This window comes from Chelonia mydas, chromosome 11 (genome assembly GCF_015237465.2).
Source record: "Chelonia mydas isolate rCheMyd1 chromosome 11, rCheMyd1.pri.v2, whole genome shotgun sequence".
In the NCBI taxonomy this organism is placed as follows: Eukaryota; Metazoa; Chordata; order Testudines; family Cheloniidae; genus Chelonia; species Chelonia mydas.
In genome coordinates, this window is record NC_051251.2 from 69,674,189 (window position 1) to 69,701,607 (window position 27,419).

The 27,419-nt window shown below is 40.7% G+C and overlaps 1 protein-coding gene across 1 annotated transcript in view; it reads left to right on the top strand.

Annotated features, from left to right (window-relative positions):
• IQCA1 (IQ motif containing with AAA domain 1) overlaps positions 1–27,419 on the top strand; it is a 155,077-nt gene that overhangs the window by 63,640 nt on the left and 64,018 nt on the right. The window contains exon 7 of the mRNA XM_037913018.2: positions 15,020–15,104. Coding sequence (XP_037768946.1) covers positions 15,020–15,104 — 85 coding nt within the window. The remainder of the gene's footprint in view (positions 1–15,019; positions 15,105–27,419) is intronic.

The window sequence follows — 27,419 nt, forward strand, 5'->3', positions numbered from 1 at the left end:
CCAGTAATCTTGGGACAGAGTCCAGTAATGTGAGAAAAGGTAAAGAGCATCTCTCTTCATGGGTGGTCCCACTGAAGGGCCAATGGGACCATGAACAAACATATCAGGATCTGACCCTTCAGGATCAGTCCGGTTTAGAACGGCGGGGGTTGAAGTTAGTATAAGGAGTACCCAAGCAAATTACATGAAACGTGGTGTATAGCAAGATATTACTCTCTGAGGGTTTAGACCCAACAAGCAGAATTTCTGACATTATCATTAACCTGCAGCCAAAACTGGAATAATTTCAAATCAGGTAAGTGATAGCATGGATGGACCACAAATGATCTGTGGTTTGCTTTTGCTTTTTCAGTATGCATATATATTTTACTATTAGCTATTGTATCGTCATCAACAACAATGCCTCTGGGATATGCTTTATTGTGGGTCTTAGAGGGGCAACCAAAGAGAGGTCTTCTGCCTCTCCAGGGGTTCTTGCAAGGGAGGTCTCAGAAACTCACTTTCTCAGAACCCCGAGACTGATGAGTGCTTCACTGTCAAGGCAGTTACTGATTGGCTGACAATGAAACCATTGGAAACTACAGCACAATTACATCTCTTGCTCTCTTCTCACAACCCCTCACCAAAATACAAAGTACAAGTAGGCTGTCCTGCTGGCACTGACCAGTCCTGAAGTCCAGCATATGGAGTTTGCATTCTGTTTGGAATAGAGTGAGAGTTACAATGTACGGTTGTAGAAAACCATGCACTGTGAAGAACCTTGTAATGTGCTTGTTCTGGCATCACTGATAGTTAATGGGAGTAGGATTGAGACAACTTTGTATTGCAAAGACTGAGCATAAGGAAGTACAACACCCTGCCAGGGGAGAGGGAAGGATTCTCTCAATTGATCTCACTTTATTTCTATTCACTTCTTCGTAAAGTTAATATAGTTTTCTCTGGTTTTGTCTAAATTTGCAGTATGAGTTTGGCTTTTTAGCCCTTGAAAAGGGTTTAGGTCATCTGGCTTGTTTAAGGCATTACAAGGAACAGGAAATCATTGTTTTCCAGTCCTAGTGTGATTAGGGGCCAAGGAAACCATAACTCCTGGCAGGGGAAAGACAGGCTGGGAAACAAGACCACCATTAGGGTATTGAGGGGGGTTTTCCTGAAAGGGATGCAATGGGTCTTCTTATCTCTGATGTCCTAGCATCCTAGCTCCTGGCCTTGAAGGGCCAGAAGGAGCAGGGACGGACTGGACCCAGAGCTACCCTTAAATGGAGAGTTCACACTCTGGTGGGAGAGAATCAATATTTCACTGCAAGATTTGGGGACATGGGTATGTCTACACTTAAAGTGGGAGGTGTCAATTCCAGCATGAGGAAACGTACCTGCACTAGCTCTGATCAAGCTAGCACACTAACATCAGAGTGTAGGCTCTGCCGTGTGAATGGCAAGCCGCCCCAAGTACATGCCTAGAGTCTGAGATGGGTACAGACTCGGGGCAGCTATCCCGGACTGCCACTGCAGCTACACTGCATTTTTAGTGCACTAGCTCAATCACAGCTAGCTTGCATATGTCTCTTTGAGCTGGAATCTAGACCTCCAGCTCAAAGCATAGACATATCTTAAAGGAGTATTCTTATGCATCAACAAAAGTCCAGCTTGCCAACTAGTGGGACTGAGGAAAGGGACCCAATAGGAGGGTCAAATAGAAAGTATCATGAAAAATTCCTTAAATTTTTCTTTCAAGAACTATCTTCTTGGGCACTTCTAGGAAGGTTGCATCTAATAAAATACTGGCAGTTAATCACCACACAGTCCATTTGTGTTTGTGGCTCCCCCCTTGTGACAGTATTTTATCTTTTTATTCCTGTTACGCTGGCCTGGTAACACTTCCTTTTACATTTCTTAAAACATCACATGAAAAATACATAGTAAGTACAGGCCCAGTGCTCCAAACACATACGTGAATAGTGCCATTGAAATCAGATGAACTACTTGCATGCATAATGTTACTCATGTAAGCATTTGGAGGCTCAGGGCCTTACATCATAAATGGTGATGCTATCCACAATACACTCCTATACCATACCATTAGAGATGGCAAGTGCTGTGAGGAAATTAAGCATTATATATTGTTGAGCGACATTTGGATGTGTGATTTATTTTAGAAGCAGCTTCCAAAGCGTTTTTTAAAAAATGAAAAACAAAAAAAGCAAGAAAATGTAGGAAAATGCCACAGTTAAGAAAACTAAAATAAACCATGTAAGTTGTTACACTGAGCCCATAGCAGGTGGGATTTTAGAAACTGGCAGGAATGATAACAAATAGGGTTTTGTTTCTTTAAAGGATTTTTATTTGTATTTTGTCCTTTATTTGCTGTAGTCTGTACTACTGAACTTCTGCCTAGAGTGCACAGAAATTATTCTTGTGCTTTCTTTTGTACAAATCCCACATGCTTTCTTACCCTGAAAAGAATTAAATATTCCTTTTCCTCAAAAGAACCATTTTTTTTATTTTTCTGGCAGGGCCTTTTATGCAATTAGATAGAGAAGTCCTGGCCAAGATGAAAGAATAATACATGTAAAACCATGCCAGAGTAAGGAGAGTAGGTAGTAAGTTGCTGAGTCTATTACTAGGAAAATGTTTAAGTTAATGTTGTGTTCTCATAAATCAACATCCATATTGGGTCTTTACTATAACCATCTTTGAACAATACAGAATAGAGAGGAAAATATTAACATTGTAGTGTTCATGAAAGTGCACTGACTTAAGCCCAGCAGAGCAAATGTATCCACTGTGCATCTTCCTGTTTTCTCACTCATGTATGGTAGGAATTTGTTGTAAGTCAGAATTGAAGTGTACTGACATTCAACTCTTGGGCCTATCCTGAATGCAGACTTCCAATCACACTAATTTGTGCCATTTCCCGTGGTAATGTCAAAGAAGCATTCAGGCCTCGTTAAAACCAAAAACATATTTCACTTTGTGCCCCAAGACAAAACTGGTAAAATCCTGGCCCTATTGAAGTCACTTCCATTGACATAAATAGGGCCAGGGAGTGCACCCTACGTGTTCCTAGGTGAAAAGCTAATGTCCTTGGCCTGAGAAGGTCATTCTAGTATGTCAGATCTAAGTAATAAGAGGAATCATTTTTGGAAAGGGAAGAGTAACGCAATAGTGAAGTGGGCAGATGAGCACAAAAATATATGGAGATGTCTACAGTAGTGATGGATGAATCTCATAAGGCCTTTTTTCCAGTTCTTTAACCCAAAGAGATCCCTCTTTTTTCATTTTGTCCTTGCTTTAACTTTCTCATTGGCTATTTTAACTTGTTGATTAACAATGCCCAATGTTTAGAGCAGGAGTACTTGTGGTACCTTAAAAAGAAAAGGAGTACTTGTGGTACCTTAGAGACTAACAAATTTATTAGAGAATAAGCTTTCGTGGGCTGCAGCCCACTTCATCGGTTGTATACAGTGGAACATATAGTAAGAAGATACATATATACATACAGAGAAGGTGGAAGTTGCCATACAAACTGTAAGAAGCTAGTTAATTAAGATGAGCTATTATCAGCAGGAGAAAAAACTTTTGTAGTGATAATCAAGATGGCCCATTTAGACAGTTGACAAGAAGGTGTGAGGATACTTAACATGGCGAAATAGATTCAATATGTGTAATGACCCAGCCACTCCCAGTCTCTATTCAAACCCAAGTTAATGGTATCTAGTTTGCATATTAATTCAAGCTCAGCAGTTTCTCGCTGGAGTCTGTTTTTGAAGCATGTGTCTGTAAGTCTATTCACTGAAATAAGGATTGCCAAATGTACTACATTCCCGCTGAAAGCATATCACTGCTATCCAGAAAGGAAATGAATTTCTCAAGTGCTTTGGCTCTCTTACAGATCACCCTCCTGTTTCATTTTCCAAGATCCCCTTTCTCCACAGTCCCTGAGAAATGCATCGTCTTTTGCAGCAGAAACATGTCATAGTGCCTTGCGCCAGACTCACTAGTTTGAGGGAAAGATATTTGCCTATGGTGCTCTCTAGAACTCATCGATTTGATCAGAAGCAGTTTATTTATGAAAAATCCTGATCATTTGAGGCTTCATTTTGCCCAGCGCTATGCAAGTGCACAATGTGGAGGGAGGGGCCACAAGGTATCTTGCCTGTGTCCCTGCTCAAGGACTAGAAAGTGGTAATCCTTATTCTCCTGTGAGCACAAGGGATTCTCTAGGTTACTGCCTCTGCTAGTCTCCTCAGATATGGTGGACAGAGAGTGATTTCTTCCTAACCGTGATCTGTAGCATCTTCCATTTGGCTTCTGCTGCAGCCACTGAACCCAATCCCACCCAGTGACCATACTAGGAAACTTTTCTTTGCAAATCAATGTCTCCCAATCATATTCATTTTAAACAGTTTTACAAATAAATTGTATGCTATATATGAAACTCTGATAGTATACTGTACCACATGCCGCTGCTTTCTTACTTTCCTTGAGCTTTCTTTGATTCTTGCCTGATGATATGATCATCAAGTTAAAAATGAGAGTTGCTTCATCCAATTCTGGAGGTTTTTACATTTCTATGAGATGCTGTAAAGCAAGTTTGCATTTCTGTGCAATGTAGAGAAAACAAGAACAGTGCCACATTCATTAAGTTTTGTCTTGACACTGAATCAGGTCCCTCTTCAAAGTCTTACATTCATACAGTATCTCTCCTGAGTACATTACTCACTCTAGTACAAGCAAAATGTTATTCTTCTTACCCTAGTATAAGCTTTCCAACCCAAGCCCCGCTATGTAACTGGTTACTTTAAGACTTACCTGACTACAGTGTTTTTGGACACTATTCCCCTTTCCTTGACAAACAAAAATGCAAAAAGGCCACAGGGCCCATGCATTTTGCAAGTGATCTGTCATCAGGGCTGGATTACCCAATAGGCAGACTAAGCACGTGCTTAGGGCACCAGCAAAGCAAGGGGCACCAAAAAAAATGAGATTTTTTTTTTAGCAGGCCATATCTCAAAATATGGGAATGCTGGCAAAGGTAACCCATCATACTTATTCAAGACAATATGTGATGAACTCATTGGTCTAATGAGCAACAAAGTTCGTTCAGCTATTGTGGATGAAATAAGTACTGCTGGGGACTTCAGTTTATCTGTCGACTCTACACCTGATCTTTCACATATTGAGCAATTGAGTATTGTACTAAGATATGTGTCTCCCACCGATGGAAAACCAGTTGAACGATTTTGTAACATTCCTCAATTTTAAAAGCCACACTGGGTGAAGAAATGGCAAATCAAGTACTGCATTATCTGTGCCAAGTTTGCAAAATAGATTTCTCAAAGTGCAGAGGTCAGTCTTATGACGACGCTGCCAACATGTCAGGGTGTTATCAAGGAATGCAGAAGAAGCTTTTAGAACAGAATAAACATGCCATATTCATACCATTTGCTGCACACTCTCTCAATCTTGTTGGCCGCAGTACTGTTGATTGCTGTCCGGTGGCAGTTAGTTTTTTCTCAACAGTCCAGTTACTTTATACATTTTTCTCTGCCTCAACACACCGATGGGCAGTTCTTAAAACATATTTGGGCAATGATCGTGTGTTGAAATCTCTTTCTGATACTTGCTGGGAGGCACATGCAGTGGCAACAAGTGCAATTCTGGAGTCCTACTCAAAGATTGTGGATGCATTAGAAAGTATAGCTGAAGACCAATCACAAAAGGGAGAAACTACGCGAGAGGCAGAAAACATTGTGAACAAGATGCAAGAACTAGAGTTTGTATTCATGTTGACTATGTGGAATTAAATTTTACAACACTTTTACCACACAAGTCAAGCTCTCCAAGAAAAATAACTGGATTTGAAAACATGTGCAGACCTCTGTCAATCATTAGCAGACCACTTGAACACTTTGAGGAATGATTTCGAAAGATTTGAAGACATATCAAAAGATATCTTGCCTGATACTAACTACAAAGAAGCCCAGGCCTGCAAGTGAATCAGGAAAAAACAAGCAAATGATAGCAGTGCAACAGAAACAGCATTGAATCCTAGAGACAAATTTCACGTATCTACTTACAGCACTATAATTAATACACTTGAAGCTCATATGAAGAGAAGAGGTGAAGTGTACAAAGAAGTATCAAGTAGATTTTCTTTTCTAAACAATATGGACTTACCTGACGAACAATATTCACAAGGTTCCCAAAAGCTAGTTGACTCATACCCTGTTGACTTGAACATGGATCTCTGTGGAGAAGTACGGCAGTTCCACTGTTATATGCGCGCAAAGTTTAATGAAACAGGAAAAATGAAATTCAGTCTCATTGATCTTCATGACACACTACTGAAAGACGGAATACAATGTGTATTTCCAAATGCAGAGATCGCACGATGGATTTTTCTAGCATTGATGGTTACTAACTGCTCCGCAGAATGCTCCTTTTCTCAGCTGAGAAGAATAAAAAACCCTCAGAGAACAACAATGTGTCAGGACAGACTTGATTCACTTTCCCTATCGTGTATGGAAGCGGACATGCTTCGTCGAGTCAGCTTCGATGAACTTATCCAGAATTTTGCAATCAGAAAATCTAGAAAGAAGCTATTTTAATTTCAGCATACGTGTAAGTTTTGTGTCATTTCGAAAAATAAAATTTTATTTTACGGTATAGTATTGTTTTGGTTTTGAATTACATATGTGGTGGCACCATAATCTTTTCAGTGCTTAGGGCCTCTAAAGGTCTTAGTCCGGACCTGTCTGTCATCCAGATGTAGAGACCATTGTGCATGCAGAGAACACATTCAGGTGATATTTCTGTGGGAACTGAGCACTGAACAGACTAGAGGGAAACATGGACCAGATACTTTTTTTAGAAATTCTTAATGAAGAGTGATCTTGCTGACAGCAAGTAGTTTGAAGTTCTCAATTAATCTCCAGTGCTCCACAAATGGGCTGTGGCCTGCAATAAATGCCGTCATACCCCAGCTCTTTGAGACGGAAACACTGTGGGAGTCAGAGTAATGTCCTTTTCATCACCACTCTGATTATCAGGGTTGGTTGCTTATTAGAGGTGTCTGCTGCTATATCATCTGAAATACTTAGCTAACAGCATAGCCATGCCATTTGCACCATGGAATTGGAACGGAGAAGGATTCCCATAGTAAGCCTTTTCATGCCAAAGTTCATAATATGGAGAAAGTAAAAGTTCATTCTGGGCTGAAATTTGACACAGCATCTCATGTATTCTGGTTTACTTGCTTTTAGCATTTAAAAATCCTGTTATAGTCATGAATATTAAATAGTTTCCAAGAATTTTCAAAGCAGGTGTCAGTTTAGAATTAATTACACAGCAGTAGCAATTACATAAAGCATATGTCTGTAAAAGTATTTATGTGCATATGTATTTAAGTAACAGACCAAGCAACTTCTTTGGAGTCACTTATCTTTCAGATAAAGAAAAACTTTATTTGAATATGCAGTTATTGCCAAATGCCACCCTGTATATATTGCATGGGTGCACTGGGGGAAAGGGAGAAGGGAGCCTCTTTCCTACCAAGTACAGCTGCACAGAAGCAGGGGAGGATTCCTACTTAGCATTTTAGCACATATTAGGCAGGCCAGGACACATGCCGCTCCATTCTGGATCAGTAAATGCTGTGTGCCCAGTAGAAGTTTTCCACTGCTGCCCAGGCCCATCAGGATGGATATTGGACCATATGTGCAGTGGGCTCTGTCCCCCAAGAAAGGGTAGAATAAACCCCTCAGCCAGTACACTAAGGGTACGTCTATACAGGGATGAAAGCCCCGTGGCATGGCTCCGGCTGGCAAGGGGCAGCTGACTGGGGCTTGTAGGGCTTGGGCTACAGAACTAAAAATTGCTGTGTAGATGCTCAGGCTGGAGCCCAAGATCTGAGACCCTCCACCCTCCCAGGGTCTCAGAGCTCAGGCTCCAGCCTGAGCCCGAACACCTACATAGCAATTTTCAGCCCCAGAGCCAGAGCTCAAGTCCCGCGAGCCCAAGTCTTTTTAATCTATTAAATAAAGAAATGAGAGGGCACACCACATGGTTTTTACGCCTGTTGCAACTTCTATAACATTTAGTCATCCATATGCTGTAATAGTAGAAATAAGTTAATCATAACACAGATGATATTTTTCCTGTAATATGTGAAATCATTTTTTCATTTTCTTCCATGCTTAATATTTGTTTTATAGTAATAATGCTTTGGAGAGTAGAATTAACATAGAAGTGACGGTGATGGGATTTTTTGTTTTTGTTTGTTTGTTTTGTTTTTAACAACTAGAGAGAGCAACAGTAGTTAGAGGAGGTGGTGGTTTATGGCACTCATATTGTTCCAAGTTGTAGTAAACGATGGAACTGGTAGTAAATTTCAAGAGAGCTGCACCAGTTTCCTACAGTGTCTGCATTATTTGCCAAAAATCAAGTAAAAAAGATGTGCATGAAGCCCATGAACAAGAAGGAGGGCAAGAGCCATTAGAAAGAAACAGCGAGATGTCAAATACAGAGAGGCCATTGACAGAAGTGAGTCCAGCTTTCATTCAGAACAGACACTATCAGTCGTCTGGCACAGAAATTTCTATGCCCAATACATTGACAAAGGCAAAATCCAGAGGTTACAGAAAGCAAAACCATCTGCAACTGCTGTATCATATGTGGCAAGATGTAGTGATCCCAATAAAGAGACCAGTGTCTGTAATACAAGACAGTCCAGGTCTGTGAAACTTATGGACTGGCGATGCTGCCTGTTTTGTCAAGAAGCGTGCCCTAAACAGAGACTTACCTTCATAACTACATTCAAAATGAGTGAACAGATAATGAAGGCAGCTGTATTTGACCACAAAATGAGTGTTTCTTTACTGGAGTAAATGACCCCATAGCTGCTGAAGGCAGGTACTACCTGACTTGTTACATCCCATTTATGAGGTCTGTAATGCAAAAGAATGAGGGTACCAAAGTTACTGGCACAGCAATACTTTGGCTTCAAAATGAGCTTCAGCATGCAGCCATATTTTGAAAGTATCTGAGTTTTGGCATCATTACAGCAATCTTGCAAAGGAAACTGGCATTGAAATTCCCCATTCCTATATCAGTTGTAGATCATCATTCAAGGGAAAACTCCAAGTTCACTTGGGTGATTTATTTCATTGTCTCTAAGCAGGAGATCGATCAAGGTGAACACTCTTAGTTCCATCCAAGTATAAATATGTACCCATCTCACAAACGATGGATTCTTGCCATGATGACGAGATGGCCATCTGCATTTATCAGCCCCAAGACGACATATTTCTGTCACTGGTACATGTTGCATTGAAAATTCAGGGAGATACTTTGTCAGATCCTGGCCACAAAGGTTTCAATGTCAGTGAGGATGACGCAGTTGCTTGCACTCCAGATAGCCTTCAGCTGCTGTACATGTTCCTTCACTTGCTGTATAAGGCCAATTTCTCCTTGACTGTGATGCTGTTGAAGAGAACTTTGAGAAACAAGAATTAGGGAAATTCAAGGTGCTTAGTTTAGCACAAGACATTGTATATGGTGTGAGTGGTGGAAAGAAAGGGACACCAAAGCATATTGGTCTTGGGTGTACCTCCCATCAGGCAATAATGTCAAAAACAACTTGTTCAGCTTTTCCCATAAGGCTGTCCACAGTATTAGTTATGAAGAAATCCTAAAGGTGGGGAGAGCCCTTGCAGAGAAAACCATACAAACTATGGATGCTGAGAATGGCACTGTTATTCCCCCCCAGCCTGGTTCCCAGGAATTTGTTCACTATAAAGCCACCAATATTTCCATAAATGATGCTTCTCTGAATGGCAAGAACATATTCCATGCAACCCAAGTTGCTGCTTGGCAAAGAGAATCTACCCCTTATCTAAATGTTGAATGATCTAAACAGCAGCACGCTCAATGTTCCTGATGCAATCGACACCATCAGAGCAGCCAATGTAAGAAATGGTAAACCTAAACCAGTATTCAAGGACCATGTTTGCAAAGAGTGGTACTCAGACTCTGAAGAACAGTGCAAAACTGCAGTGCAGACAAGAGCTTCTGATATTTAGCTTTATCATTAAATATCAAAATGAGAACCCAAGAGGTGAATGGACCTATTTCAACCATTTGTACACAACAGAACCAGAAATATCTGCCACTGGATACTTGCCAATCATTCAAGCTCCTTCCCATAAACTAGACACCCTCAGTACTCCTGTATGGAGATACAAACATGTTCACATGTTTGTGCTTGGGCTGCAGTATGTGGGTCTAACTGTTGATGAAACTGTACCGTAAACTGATGGAACTAAAATGGGCCACACCAGAGCAGAGAGAGTGGCTTTTCCATGATTTGGAGGGATGAACTTATAGGCCAGCACACACAGGCTTCAGGACTTGCAGTAGATTGAAAGTGGAGTTCTTGGTCCAAACTCTGCAGAGCAAGCTATGAATGGCAAGTCTTACATTAAGGCAACCTGGGCCCACAAACTGACATTTCAAGCTACTGTGGTACCTGCTTCTTTCACAACTCTTGGAGTTTATAGCAGTGCACGATCAAGAGTGCAAAGAGGATATTGTCAAAGCTCATCAGTCACATTCTTATAGTGAGATCACGTCCATTTGTACTTGAAAGAGTTTGAAATCTCACATCCACATTTCTGAGCACCAAAGGTCAAGGTAGTGTGAACTTCAGGTTTTGGTGACAGTACATGGAAATGGTGGCCCTACTGCTCATGTTCCCCCATGCACAGAGAGAAAGAAATTGGGAGATACACCTCTTCACCTTCAAGCGTACACTGCCATTCTTCATGTGATATGACCACACAAATTATGCAAAGTGGGACGCCACCTGCATTGCAGAAATGCATCAGCTACTAGCTGAAGTGCTCGAGGAGTTCCTGCAAAGGAACTTTGTTGTCAAGAGATCATGTCAGAAGTTCAATCAAGTGAACCCTGATCAGAGCCAAGAGTAGCTTAATGGCACAGGAAAGAAAGGACGTGGAATTGTAGGCATTGCCAACACTCAGCCCTCAGCAGACTTGCCTTTTCTTACAACCTGAGAGTCCCTATCACAGCGGACACCAGAGTCATGTTCCATGTTGGTTTGGATGACCAACTTATTCGTGAATCGTTGATGAAGCCGCCCAACTGAGAAGGAACAGGTAGGGTTAGTATAAACCCAGGAAGCTGGCAGTGGGAAAGGGCTGCAGTGAAGGAGCCTGCAGCCACTCTCTGGATGTCAGGAGGACACTCAGAAGGAAGGAAACTCAGCAGGGGAGTAAAAACCCCAGGGGAGCTAGGCCATGAAGGAATAGTTTATTCAGAAGGGTGATGGAGCAAAATCCTGAGAGAGGCGGAGCAGGAAAAGGCTCAGGAAAATTGCAGCAAGGTAGGACATTGCAGACCTTGGTCACTGATTAGAGAGTGCCTGAACTGAACCTGGAGTAGAGGGCAGGCCTGGGTTCCCCTACCACCCACTGAGGAAGTGGCACAGTCAGGGCAGTGAGGGAGAAGACTGCCACTTTGGATGGAGAGGCTTTGATAACTTCCCGGAAGGGGAAAACACACAGTGACCTGGCTAAACAGCCAAGCCATGAAGAGAGAGCACCCTGAGTCTCCAAGACAGAAAAAGAGAGAGGGTTGCTCATTCATGTGCACTGCCAACCGGAGGGTCTACCAGACCTGGATGGAGCTAATCCCCAGAGCAGCCAGCTAGGAGGTGCCCTAGCAGCGAGTGGTTCACCTGTTACAGAGTCAAGAAAGCCAAACAAGCAGTGTGACAAAGAAGATGAGAGTGCATTCTTATGAACACTTCAGAGGTTCAAGATTTTCTCCAGGTAGGAATCATACTTTTCGTTGCAAAATATTGCAACAAAAGATCTGGCTGCTGAAGCCATACAAGACACACTGTTGAAGGCATAGCTCCTACAACAAATGCAATTGGAAAGCTTTGTGGAGAAATGGCTTATGGAACAAGAGGGAGAACCTGAATGTGTACACATTCATGATCCACTGCCAACAAATAATGCTCCAAATTTTTTCATGATATATGAGGTAGGGAAAGAAGTCAAAGAAAAAGCCTCAAGCATGAAGGCAGACAGAAATATTTTTCAGCAATTTATCACAGACTATGAAGCCAGCAGGATTGTGAATTTGCAACATATTTTGAAACATGAGTTAATGCCTGTCCCTTTGCAATTAGCACATACAAGTGGCAGTCTAAGAACAAGCACAAAAGCAGTACTTGGTGATGTACAGACAGCTGCCCACCAACAGTTACCCCTTTTGGGAGACGCTGTTTTGTGACAGATACACAAGCTTTGGGACAAGCTACAGGAAAGTCATCGCGAGCCATCCAAAACATTTGGAGACCTTGCAGGCACATTTGTAAAAACAGTACTTAGGACTGGAGCAGACTTCCACAGAATAGACATTGTGTTTGACAGGTACTACAAGGAATCTGTTGAGGGTGGTACAACAGAAAAATGCTAAAGAGGTACAAGACCCATCCGAAGAGTGGTGGAAGTCAAATATGTGCATCTTCCAAGTAACTGGATGCATTTGATTGAGCTTCCAGACAATAAGGAGGACCTTGAAACATTTCTATAAGAGCAACTAATGACAGAAGAACCGTATGACAAAATCATCTGTCCGGCTGGTGGATTTCAGGATGAGGCTGAAATACAGTGCTCAACAGCAATAGTTGACACTAATCAAGTGTGTGCTCATCAGGAAGAAGCAGACACAGGAATGATTTTACACTGTCCACAGTGGTGCTGACAGTGTGGTTGTCACAGCCAGGGACACTGATGTAGGGGTTTTTTGGGTGGGGGTCGCTACAGCAAAATGACATGTAGGCAGCTTTGGATGAAAGCTGGTACATCAAGGGAACCAAAGTACTTTCCTATTCATGCCATTTGTGAGAAAGTACAATATGGACCCACTGTTCTGGAAACTCTGCTCCCATTTCATGCTCTGACTGGTACTTCTTTTATTGCCGGACAAAGCAAGAAGACCTCATGTAAAGTTTTTCAACAACACCATCAGCTTCTAACTGTCTTGTACAATGTGACCTAGACTCAAAGGAGGTGAAAAGTGCAGAAGAGTTTATTTATAAAATGTATGGCATGCCAGAGGTCCACAGCACTGACAAAGCACATGTTATTTTGTTCACAGACATGTCGTTATAAGACACTTTACCTCCAACAAGTGAGGATCTTTTTGTTCACATGCAGAGAGCTCACTACCAGTCACTAGCTTGGAGACAGTCCCACTGCCCCAAAATCCTATATTTCCTCCTCCAGATACAATGGGTTGGAAATCGGAGGACAGCTCATGTAACAGCCACCAATGCCCAGCAGATTGCATGGAGGCAATATTCTGTGGCTGCCCAACAGGGTGCAGAAGTCAGTGATGTAGGTGCAGGACAGTGCAACTTGTTTGTACAGGAGATTGCAAATGTAGAGAACTGGAACAAGGGTGTGTCAATGTACATGACAGTTCACCAGGACAGTACTATCAAATAAATAGCTGTGCCATAATATGTGACCTAATAAGACTGATTCAATCTGCCACTGCATACCAACATTTCTTGGAATAGTACATTAAGATGTGTGCTTAACTTGTGTGCATTAAAATGTTTACTTAAGGTTGAATCAAGAAATATTTTCACTTGTTTTAAAAATGGGTGTTTTCAGATTATGTGTTGTATTTCTGATCTTTAAATTAGCTTGAATGCTTTTGTTTCAAGGTGCAAATGTTCAAATGATAAGAGGCATGCAAACATGCTCTTTCATGGTTGTATAACATATTAAAATATTTCTAGCACATCTTACAAATGAGAAACTGAAATCCAATAGCTTTATAAAAAGGTTGTGCATATTATTTGCTCACTTTCATTACATCGTATTGTTCATTAAGGTCCAACTGAAGTATGTTAATCCTCGACAAAAGGAAATAAAGATTTACACTCCAGCCATTTCCATGTTTCTTTGTTTGTGAGGCCTTTATACCCAACATACAGATTGGTAACAACCATATTTGGATTCAGCACACCGTAATTATCTTAAAAAGATTTTTTGCAACTTTTAACAAAAAAAATGCCTCTCACAGTTAATGCTTTTGAAAACCTACCTAATCTATTGCTCAAGAAACAGAATTTTTGTCTCTCAGGAAAGTAACATCCATTTGTATCTATGAATTATTTTTAAATAAAAAGTAAACAAAAATACCAAAATAAAACATTTTTGTAATACACGTTTATAGTAAATTGCTTAAAGGGGTTGAGTTCAGTCTGATTCTTCACCTTTAGTTCACATTGTCATTTTTTCCCTTCACCTAGCATTAATAATAAAGCAGTAAACACCTTAATGTCAAATGCTCTGGCGTTTATCCGCTTTAAGTCAAACTCTTAGCATTATGTAAACATAGGAGCTGCATCTAATACAATATTAAACTTTTTCACTGAGTCAAAAATTTGAATGAATCCTTACTTATCTTAGAGATAAAATACGTTTGTAAAATCAAATGTGGCCTAACATTCAACAGAACAGATGATCTATGCTTCTTTTTTGGTTCTAAGGGCCATTTTTCAACTGGCCTCTAAAAACTTTTTGTAGTATAAATGAGAAAATCCTTTTTCACATGTATGTTGATTTATTGCAAATGCAGGGAACCAGTTTTTCCATCTGATGCTATTTATACATGTGCAAATAGAAATTGTTCAGTATGCAAGCAAAAGTGCCTGTAATTATAATGGATGTATTTTTATATGTTATGTTTATTGCAATAGTAATTAGTGACTCCAATCATAGACAAGGTACTGTACAAACATAACAGAAAGACAATGAATTTGCTGCGTGAATATCTGCCTTAGAAGGTGATGCTATTCCTTCAATCTTGAGTATGATGATGGGATGACTCTCCATAACACATTGGTGTTATCAGATTAATAACAGGATTGGCAGATATTGTATTTTAATTGAGTCTTCTTTTGTTTTGCATGCAGGCATATTACAGGCAAGTTTCCTGACTATCCTAATGAAGAGGAGGGAGGTTCAACTGCTATTTTTTCTCAAAAAACCCCAGATCAGGTATTTTAATGCCTCTTCCCCCTCAAAAGGGGATAAAATGCTTAGAGGTTGAAATTAAGAAAAACAAAAGTGTCCATACCTACCCAAGTGAGATTTTATAGCAATGGTCTCCACTGCTCTAAAATTTTTTAATTAAACTTGTTATTGGGATGGCAATGGGTATGTACTCAAAGTACATAAGAACGGCAATACTGGGTCAGACCAAAGGTCCATCTAGCCCAGTATCCTGTCTTCTGACAGTGGCCAATGCCAGGTGCCCCAGAGGGAGTGAACAGAACAGGTAATCATCAAGTGATCCATCCCCTGTCACCCATTCCCAGCTTCTGGCAAACAGAGGCTCAGGACACCATCCCTACTCATCCTGGCTAATAGCCATTGATGGACCTATCCTCCATCAATGTATCTAGTTCTTTTTTGAACCCTGTTATAGTCTTGGCCTTCACAGCATCCTCTGGCAAAGAGTTCCACAGGTTGACTGTGCATTGTGTGAAGAAATACTTCCTTGTGTTTGTTTTAAACCTGCTGCCTATTAATTTCATTTGGTGACCCCTAGTTGTTGTGCTATGAGAAGGAGGAAATAACACTTCCTTATTTACTTTCTTAAGCAAGTAAATTTAGAGTTTCCATTACTCCTTTGCCTTCATAAGCAGAGATTCATTCCCATATAGCATATATAGCTTCTAAGCCACATTTGAAGGTGATATGTAAAGTATGTAATTACACATTGATAAGCGAGTGTAAGAGAGTCTAAGGGCAAAGAAGTCTCTTAGAAGAGTTACACCAGTTTACCTCAATGAATTTTTTAAAATGTATTCAATTAGACTGATGCAAACCCCCAATGTCCCAATGTAGGTACATTTAATCCATTTTAAACCTCGTTTTAAGCAGTTTAGGTCGCATCAGTAAATTACCAAATTAAGCTAAATCATTTTAAGTAAGGACTCTTATGTCTCTACATTAGGTGTTTGCACTAGTCTAAGTACATTGATTTTAAAATATTTCGTTAAACCAGATAAAGGTTTCTAATATACACCAGGCTTAAGTTGCTTTAATTTACTGCCACTGGCCAATAAAAAGGTTTAAGTTAAAGTGAGTGAAGAGGCTTAGTTTATCTTACACCTTTTTGCAACCCCTCTCAGTTGCTTTTCCTGTTAAAACCCTTTTCTGGCCCCTCTGACTAATAAAAGCAGCTCGTAATCTCTTTCCTTGACCATCAAGGTGTCACATGGAGAATGTGATTAAGCTCAGTTGGCATAGCAAAGGCAGAGGTTGGCACTCAGAGCCATTTCCTCCATCAAAAGTGACCTTAGCTGGATGATGAATCTGTTGAGGAAATAACCCTTGGGAACTCCTGTACATGATAGTAGAATTTGACCCACCGAGCGAACCAGACTGGCTGGCTACTAGTGGGCTGAGGAAAAAATACAACTTGATGTCTGGTTATTAAAATAAAGTTTCCCGTTCCTCAAGATTATTGTCTTTATTAACTGCATGCAATTGTTTATCTTATTTAATGAAACTATAATGAAACGTGATTTGAATGTAATTGTTTTCTGGAAAATCCAACAGAAGAGCCGGGGATAGGTCAATGGTAAATATTTCTGTTTTTCACAAGTGTAAATATTGACTCACCTAGCCTAAGGCAGAGTGCTCTCAAAGTCAGTTACTTTGCTCAGAATAAGGAAAATAATAAGAAGTAGGTCTCTGAGTCTCACCAAAACTGAAGTTTGGCATACTCTAGCTCACAGTTTGCTAGGGTCAGCCTGCCAGTCTCTCTATCTAAACCTCATTGTTGTTCAGTCCCAGACAGAATGAGGAAAAACAGTCCATTAAGTTTTTCAGGTTTTAAAGCAGAAACATATGCTGGAGTCAAGAGGGCTTTGTAGGCTGTTCTAAGCAGCAGGGAGCTGCCCAGCAGGTATTGCTTGTTATTAGAGATACCTTCAGGGGACGTGAGGATAATTAGACCTGCCCCTGCCAACAAAAAGAACAAAAAGAAAATATGACAAGAAATGGTACCACCAAGAAATACTGATTTGCAGTAGGTTTTGGAGTATGTTTTTTCCCCAGCTTTTAATTCCTATCTTCATTTATTTTGCTATGTTTCTTGGGCATCTGCTTCATCACTACATTATAAATATAGGAATTCAAAAACCTGGAACAACAGTTTGAGAGATTGTGTTACTGTTTTCTCCCTGCACTAAAGGAAAACAATACAAAAGTAAAATACACCTATTTCTGCTGGCAACATTATCAAAATTATCCAATTTAACATAATTTCTGCCTCCATTTTTCTCCTTAAGATCAGTATAATTGCTATCAGAATATGACCCATGTTCTCTCAGATATTCAGAATATGTTTGCCCTATAGAGAGGGTATTGAAGTATGTTAATGAATTTCCTACCTAACTGTCAAATATATAAGTAAAGGATCTTCTGTTTGTCTGACTCAACATACTGTTGATGCCGGAAGAACAACTACTATGCAACTAGAAAAGGAGGACTTCTGGCACCTTAGAGACTAACAAATTTATTTGAGCATAAGCTTTCGTGAGCTACAGCTCAGTTCATCAGATGCATTCCGATGAAGTGAGCTGTAGCTCACGAAAGCTTATGCTCAAATAAATTGGTTAGTCTCTAAGGTGCCACAAGTACTTCTTTTCTTTTTGCGGATACAGACTAACACAGCTGCTACTCTGAAACCTGTTACTATGCAACTGTTTTTGTTCAACTTTGGTATTCTGGGTAATATAAGTCAATGGGAGTTTTGCCATTGACTTCAATGGGGCCAGGACTTCACCTCTTGTATGTATTACCTTCCGTGAATAGGCCGGTTACTATCAAGTTAAACTCTATGAAAAATGAAGACAGGATTGTATTTAAAAGTGAACATTTGATAAAGCCTTGGGTAAAGACACTTCAGGGAAAATAAAATGAAAATTTATCATTTCTCAAACCATTGCTACATTAGTACACATTCAATATTTCTTTATCCTTCGATGACTATGACCTTATTTGACTTTATAATATAGCCTGGTACTTCTGCACAAACTATGCTTTTGTACTTTGAGGGTAATTTTGTGCATATATTTAACTACGGTAAAATATAAATAATAAAAAATATTATTATTATTAATAATAATAATAATAATTAAAAATAAAGTGTGCAAAAGGTGTCCCTGTAGGAATTTTTCTGGTTATTTATACTGAAAAATATATTATTTCTTTGTTGACAAGAGGCTTTTGTCCCTTAAGGAAATAATTTAAGATTTTGGTGAAAATCAATATAATCTTACTGCATCTGTTTCAGATTTTTATCCCCTATGTCTTTTATATCCTTCTATGAAGACAGTTTTTGCCTTTGCTTTTATACTACTGCCAACAAAATGACAACTTGTTTCTGCAATTAATCCTTTTAAATAAATGACTCTTCACTAGAAATAACCCACTATAGTTGCTGTCTAGAAATCACATCATCCCTCCAATTACTTCCAACATTCAGAAGCTTAAGAAATGAAAGAATCTGCTTCCTGGGATTTTTGGTTGCAAATTAAATGTATGTGTCAAGAATAGAACGTCAGTTCTGAATTACTGTAATTTCAGCTTTATAATGTGAAGGCAGTAATGGGGCGGGGGGATTATGTGCTGTCTGCTGTGCAAACATATGTGCGTCATCCTGACTGGAGACTCTTTGCAATACCACAATACAAATTATCATAATTATTATTAATCAGCACCATGAAACTAAAATAGTTCATATATTCAGACAGTCAGTTTGTACAGGTATAAATAGCAATGCTTTAGATACTCCCATTATACCTATGAAAGACTCAGTTTGGAGAGTTACATCATATTTTATCAAGCTATCTTGAATCACATTATTTGTTTGCGTGTTAATGTAATCGTATATTGAAACATTCACATACACCCAATATGGAATGTTCTGTTCACTTGTTAATTAATACTTTGAACTGTAATACCTACAATGTGAAAGACAGATTCTGGATAATGACAGGTTTCAGAGTAGCAGCCATCTTAGTCTGTATCCGCAAAAAGAAAAGGAAGACTTGTGGCACCTTAGAGACTAACAAATTTATTTGAGCATAAGCTTCATCAGATGCATGTAATGGAAAATACAGTGGGGAGATTTTATAGACACAGAGAACATGAAACAATGGGTGTTACCACACAGACTGTAACAAGAGTGATCAGGTAAGGTGAGCTATTACCAGCAGGAGAGTGGGGGGAGGGTAGGGGGGAACCTTTTGTAGTGATAATCAAGGTGGGCCATTTTCAGCAGTTAACAAGAACGTGTGAGGAACAGTGGGGGAGGGGAATAAACATGGGGAAATAGTTTTACTTTTTGTAATGACCCATCCACTCCCAGTCTCTATTCAAGCCTAAGTTAATTGTATCCAGTTTGCAAATTAATTCCAATTCAGCAGTCTCTCATTGGAGTCTGTTTTTAAAGGTTTTTTGTTGAAGAATTGCCACTTTTAGGTCTGTAATCGAGTGACCACGGAGATTGAAGTGTTCTCCGACTGGTTTTTGAATGTTATAATTCTTGACGTCTGATTTGTGTCCATTTATTCTTTTACGTAGAGACTGTCCAGTTTGGACAATGTGCATGGCAGAGGGGCATTGCTGGCACATGATGACATATATCACATTGGTAGATGTGCAGGTGAACGAGCCTCTCATAGTGTGGCTGATGTGATTAGGCCCTATGATGGTGTCCCCTGAATAGATATGTGGACACAGTTGGCAACGGGCTTTGTTGCAAGGATAGGTTCCTGAGTTAATGTTTTTGTTGTGTGGTGTGTGGTTGCTTGTGAGTATTTGCTTCAGGTTGGGGGGCTGTCTGTAAGCAAGGACTGGCCTGTCTCCCAAGATCTGTGAGAGCGATGGGTCATCCTTCAGGATAGGTTGTAGATCCTTGATGATGCATTGGAGAGGTTTTAGTTGGGGGCTGAAGGTGATGGCTAGTGATGTTTTGTTATTTTCTTTGTTGGGCCTGTCCTGTAGTAGGTAACTTCTGGGTACTCTTCTGGCTCTGTCAATCTGTTTTTTCACTTCAGCAGGTGGGTATTGTAGTTGTAAGAACGCTTGATAGAGATCTTGTGTTGGGTAAGTGTTTGTCTCTGTCTGAGGGTTGGAGCAAATGCGGTTGTATGCCATCATGTGCCAGCAATGCCCCTCTGCCATGTACATTGGCCAAACTGGACAGTCTCTACGTAAAAGAATAAATGGACACAAATCAGATGTCAAGAATTATAACATTCAAAAACCAGTCGGAGAACACTTCAATCTCTTGGGTCACTCGATTACAGACCTAAAAGTGGCAATTCTTCAACAAAAAACCTTCAAAAACAGACTCCAACGAGAGACTGCTGAATTGGAATTAATTTGCAAACTGGATACAATTAACTTAGGCTTGAATAAAGACTGGGAGTGGATGTGTCATTACACAAAATAAAACTATTTCCCCATGTTTATTTTCCCCCCCGCCCCCGCCACTGTTCCTCACACATTCTTGTCAACTGCTGGAAATGGCCCACCCTGATTATCACTACACACGGTTTCCCCCCCGCCCCCACTCTCCTGCTGCTAATAGCTCACCTCACCTGATCACTCTGGTTACAGTGTGTATGGTAACACCCATTGTTTCATGTTCTCTGTGTATATAAAATCTCCCCACTGTATTTTCCACTACATGCATCCGATGAAGTGAGCTGTAGTTCACGAAAGCTTATGCTCAAATAAATTTGTTAGTCTCTAAGGTGCCACAAGTCCTCCTTTTCTTTTTACAGATTCTGGAGTTTCTATAGAACAAGAGCTTCCTATAGCTCTGCAAATGCACTTAGTCCTGACCTGCAACACACTGCTCACAAAAGGTTCAGGCAGTGAACACAGACTGAAAATTGTGCCAAATTACATAGGCCCAGATTTTCTACATTTCCCACTAATTATGGGTGCCCAACTTAAGAAACCTTGGGCGATTTTCAGAGGTGCTGATCATGCACCCCAGAACATCAGGACCTAAGTACCTCAAGTTAACCACACAGAAACCAAGCCACCCGAAGTTTCAACTGTTTACTGGGGAGTAGGCAAAGCACTAAGCTAGCTGTGCTTGTGAGGTAAACCAGATTTGAACAGTGTCTGCAAAACTAGACTACTGTGTTAATCTGCCATTGATCACAAAGTGTGGCAGATCCTCAAAACAAAGACTTTGCAAAGTCCATGGAGACCCACAGAATCTCACTCATCATCTTGGATCCATTCCTGCAAGGTACAAATCCCTGTGGCTGCTTTTAAAGGTTTAAAAGCTTAGGTTTTGTGTGTAAATGCACATTGGAGTGTAAACAGTGTTCAAACATGCCTTACCAAGAGAAAACAAACTTAAAGGTAGCTAATTCATTTCTCAAATGGAGTGAATCCAAAGTGTTAACTGCAAGCAGCATGATGGGATTTTGAGGCTTCTAATTCTGCCACACTTAATGGAAATATGATTATCCTAAGTACCATGAATAACTGACATACAATGGCACCACCTTAACAGGAATATTCAGCATATAAAAGGACCTGTAATTTAGTTTATTTAAGCAAAAGAAGCATTAACAGGGGTCTGTACGTTACATACAACAAATACAAGAGAAAGAATGGATGGTCCAGTTGTAGGGCACTAATCTGGGAGTTAGGCAATCCCTGCAATATCATAGACTTCTTGGATGAACTTGGGCAAGTCACTGAGGGTGGGATTCACAAGGGGGATTAGGCACTGCAATACCTAGCTGTTAGGCACCCTGCTGCCTAGTGGAATTCACAAGCCTGAGTTCAGGCCCGGGATCCTTGTACAATGCATGGAGACAGGGATTCACAAAAATCAGCATGGTAAGCGACCCAGTAGGAAATGCCAAGGAGAGGGGAATGGCCTAAGCCCCACCCCTCCAAAGTAGTTAGAAGCCTTTCTCTACTTGGAATTCACAGCCATAAACCTCCTGGAGTTAGGTACCTAGGCCAGGTTAGTGGCTTTTCATGAAAAACGAGGGGGGAAGGGGGGAAATAATGTGGAGCAGGGATTTGAATTTAGGTCTCCCAGGAGAGTGCCTTAACCACTGGGCTATGGGGTATTCTGGGGCAGGTACCTCTCAATCTCTCCTGTTGGAGCTGTTCTACTGTGTATACCTAATTAAATATTCATTGGGCCCAGGAGAGTGAATGGGAGTTAGGCATTTTTGGAAATCCCACGAGGCACCTATTGCATCTTTAGGTACCTAAATACTTTTGCAAATCTGGCTCTTCATTAATTACTATAAATCTAAGTTCCACATTTAAGAGGTAGATTGCCTTTCTCAGGTGCCACAGCATCATTATTTCCTACCCCATCTTATTCTTGGTTCTTTGGTGGTATCAGTCAATGAAGGGATGAGAAGTCCAAGGCAGGTCAGGCCTTCTCATCAAGAAGGATGCCAAAGAGATTTACATTTAGGGAGCAGAAAGTCTACGCCAAATATCTGTTTGGCCAGTTACTGAGCCATCATGGCTAGGTGCCAGTTTCACCTTCAGGAAAGATGCTGCCTTTAATCAACCAGTTTCCTGAGGATTAGTGGCTTAGTAGCACATTAGCATTCAAGCAATTTCTACAGGTGGATTTGGATTTTCAGACACCCTGACTCATACACTGGCGTCAACAATTTGAATTGGTACTCCTAGCTCAATTTAAGGGGTTTGCACGGATTTAACTACAGCAATTTAAATATTTATTTTAATTAAAACTGATGCAACCTGAGTAGTCAAGGCCTTTAGGCCTGTGTGGAGGACATCCTATTAGAAAGGGAAGGTCTTTTCAGCCTCAAAATGGACAAGACACTAAGAAAAATGTGCCTCTAGGTTTCTGGGACTACTTCTGTCTTTCTTTTCTGGCCTGAATCAATATCTTCTATCAAGTACCAGAAACCTTACCTGGTGTTTTCAGGTTTCCAGCATCAATCCCAGAAGAGGAAGCCTTGGCAACATCAGAAGTGGAAGGACAATCTAAAACATTTCAAGAAAAAAGAAAAGGAGTACTTGTGGCACCTTAGCGACTAACCAATTTATCTGAGCATAAGCTTTCGTGAGTTACAGCTCACTTCATCGGATGCATACTGTGGAAAATACAGACGATGTTTTATACACACAAACCATGAAAAAATGGGTGATTATCACTACAAAAGGTTTTCTCTCCCCCCCTTTTGTAGTGATAATCACCCATTTTTTCATGGTTTGTGTGTATAAAACATCGTCTGTATTTTCCATAGTATGCATCCGATGAAGTGAGCTGTAGCTCACGAAAGCTTATGCTCAAATAAATTGGTTAGTCTCTAAGGTGCCACAAGTACTCCTTTTCTTTTTCCAAATACTGACTAACACGGCTGTTACTCTGAAACATTTCAAGAAAAGAATGGCTTTTTCCAGCATGCTTTCCTTCAGGAGAAAGGCTGCAGATATGATGGGTTGCTTAGGAGCCCAATGCTGGGTTTTAACTTCCAGTTCCTTTCCCCCTCCTTTTGGGGACGGTTTACTCGATTTTCTTGTAGCCTAAAGTGGAATTACTATGGACCGTTGGGTACTATAGACCATTCAGCTTGGATATGCAATCCAGTTCCACTCCATGCCACATCCCAGTGTGTTCCCCTCCATTCTTTTCAGGAATCTCTCTCATGAAGAACTGTTCAGAGCAGAGTGGGAGTAGGGCTGTAGATGTAGCATCTCAGAAATACAGAGGGAAAGGCTTCTATTCATGGTACTTCCTCATATGGAAGAGGAAAGAAGGTCTTTGTGCCATCATTAACCTCTGGAAACTGAACGGCTTCTTCAGAGAGTTCAGGTTCCACATACTGACAGTAATTTCTGTCACGGCTTCATAGTTTTAGTGTAATGAGACCTTCTGGCATGACAAGCTATAGAAATTATGCCAAAGTGTTAAGAAGACACAACCCCCCTGGGTGTTTATTAGAGGTAGGTAAACTCCACCCAGAATATGGCTACACTCTGTTTGGGGTCTTGATCCCCCATGTCCCTTTGTCACTACTGTTCATTCCACTTTCCTCTAAAGTCTGATCTGAGAAACTCAGTTTATAAGTGCCTACTTTCACAGAGCCATCAGACTAGCTCATAGCAGATACATCTGTTCTTATGTGCTGGGTGACCATTAATAGCATGAGCCTTTTAGCTTTTTTACTGCAACAACAGTATTTATCAAGCAGCTGGCAGTGGTTAATGCTCAGCTCAGACATCAATGTAGTCCTGTATCTGGATGAGTGACTAGTCTAGGCCCATTTACACCAAGGATTAGAAGAATCACGCACTCAGTGCAGAGTCCCTAGGTCTCCGGGTAAAGCAAGAGATGATCACTCTTGCACCATTACTTGTGTGACAATCCACTATTCAACTTTGAAAATCTCAACCAAGATTCTTATTTTTCACCCTTATAAAATTGGGCCAAACAAGACAGTAATTCAATACCATTATAGCAGGCCGATGAATACAGAAAGTCTGTTCAATCTCTTTCAATATCACATTATTCACATTTATAAAACAAATATCTATCTTTAATCATAGTCTGGAGATACTTTACTTTTAAAATAATGCCAGTAGAACTCAGAAGTGCTGCCTAAAATTAAAATATTTGGTAACTTTCATGCAGAGTTACAGAAATTCTCACTAAATAGATCTACTCCAGAGTTGTTTGTAAATGGTTACAGTTATCCTTTAGTTATCAGTCAGAGCAGGGGGTGGAGGTGGAAGTAGTTTGGACTTCTGGAATCGTACTACCACTTCAGTTAGGAAGAAATATTGAGTACCTCTGTTGGTTTTGGATACAACAGCCCAGCTGGGACAATAAACACCCATTTTGAACTCTAGTCATTCTGTTAATCTATCCAGAAGAATGAAATGCTTCACTGCTTATAAACGCAAGATATGACTGAATGGTGCTTGGGGTTTAAATTACCATATTTAATTAAATGTAAGATACTGAATGCTTGAGGAAATCCGCTAATGAGATTCCAATGACTGCAATGTATAGCCATGTCTATTTTCCTCCCTTTCTTTCCACTGTGAGATCTTTAATGCATCTTTAAAAGGCATTCTTCAGAAAATATATTTTACTGTTATAGATGTTTGTTTTAGCCTTAGAAATATTCTGTCTTCCCTATTTTATTTTTTCCTGTGTTGTCAGCATTTTTAAAATGTATTTTTGCAATTAAACATCAGTGTCACAGAGCTTGTATTTCATCATTATCACTGGTTACCTGACATGAGAATTAAATCTCCAACATTATCTATAACAGGGATCGGCAACCTTTGGCACACAGCCCATCAGGGAAAGCCGCTGACGTGCCAGAACGATTTGTTTACCTGCAGTGTCCACAGGTTCAGCTGATTGCAGCTCCCACTGGCCATGGTTCGCTGTCCCCTGCCAATGGAGGCTGCGGGAAGCGGCGGCCAGCACATCCCTCAGCCAGCGCTGCTTCCCTCAGCCCCCACTGGCTGGGGACGGCGAACCGCGGCCAGTGGGAGCTGCGATCGGCCGAACCTGTGGACGCTGCAGGTAAACAAACCATTCCAGCCCACCAGTGTCTTTCCATGACGGGCCATGTGCCAAAGGTTGCCGATCCCTGGTCTATAAGTATTATTCTAACATTCTATACAGTTCCAGCCATCTGGGACATTACCATTCATGATGGAAAATGTCATCTTCTTCCTTTGAGTTTCATGCTAGTCCTGTTTAGGGTGACCAGATAGCAAGTGTGAAAAATCAGGACACTTTTTTTTTCAGGCATATATAAGACAAAGCCCTTTGTACTGGGATGTATGGTCACCCTAGTCTTGTTATAAGGGACTAGCTTACATTACCTATGTTGCAAACAAAAAAAGCAAGACCACTGCAAATAAATGCTTGACTGTGATGACTCATATGTTTGTTCACTTTGAAATAACCTGCTTTTCCTTGATAAATTTGAGCCTTAATACCCTCTCTTGGGATGCATTTTTGTATGAACCTGTCTTTGGTACTTCCTATTAGGATTCCTCCTTTTTAGAATATCAGGGTTGGAAGGGACCCCAGAAGGTCATCTAGTCCAAAAAGTTTTTCCTGTTTTTTCCCTTAGAATCGTAAAATTATAGAACTATAGGGTTAGAAGGGACTGCAGGTGTTATCAAGTCGAACCCCCTGCCAAGATGCAGGATTTGTTGTGTCTAAACCATCCAAGACAGATGGCTATTCAACCTTCTTTTGAAAACCTCCAATGAAGGAGCTTCCATTACTTCCCTACATAGTTTGTCCCATTGTCTTACTGTTCTTACAGTTAGGAAGTTTTTCCTGAGATTTAATGTAAATCTTCCATGGTGTAGTTTGAACCCATTCCCTCTTGTCCTGCCCTCTGTGGCAAGAGAGAATAATTTTTCTCTGTCTCTTTATGGCAGCTTTTCACATATTTGAAGACCGCTATCATATCCCCCACATATTGGCCTCTTTTCCAAATTAAATATAACCTTTGCTCATATTGCTTGCATTCCATCCTTTTCATAGAATCATAGAATATCAGGGTTGGAAGGGACCTCAAGAGGTCATCTAGTCCAACCCCCTGCTCAAAGCAGGACCAATCCCCAACTAAATCATCCCAGCCAGGGCTTTGTCAAGCCTGATCTTAAAAACTTCTAAGGAAGGAGATTCCACCACCTCCCTAGGTAACGAATTCCAGGGTTTCACCACCCTCCTAGTGAAAAAGTTTTTCCTAATATCCAACCTAAACCTCCCCCACTGCAACTTGAGACCATTACTCCTCGTTCTGTCATCTGGTACCACTGAGAACCGTCTAGATCCATCCTCTTTGGAACCCCCTTTCAGGTAGTTGAAAGCAGCTATCAAATCCCCCCTCATTCTTCTCTTCCGCAGACTAAACAATCCCAGTTCCCTCAGCCTCTCCTCATAAGTCATGTGTTCCAGTCCCCTAATCATTTTTGTTGCCCTCCGCTGGACTCTTCGCAATTTTTCCACATCCTTCTTGTAGTGTGGGGCCCAAAACTGGACACAGTACTCCAGATGAGGCCTCACCAATGTCAAATAGAGGGGAACGATCACGTTCCTCGATCTGCTGGCAATGCCCCTACTTATACATCCCAAAATCCCATTGGCCTTCTTGGCAACAACGGCACACTGTTGACTCATATCCAGCTTCTCGTCCACTGTAACCCCTAGGTCCTTTTCTGCAGAACTGCTGCCAAGCCATTCGGTCCCTAGTCTGTAGCGGTGCATGGGATTCTTCTGTCCTA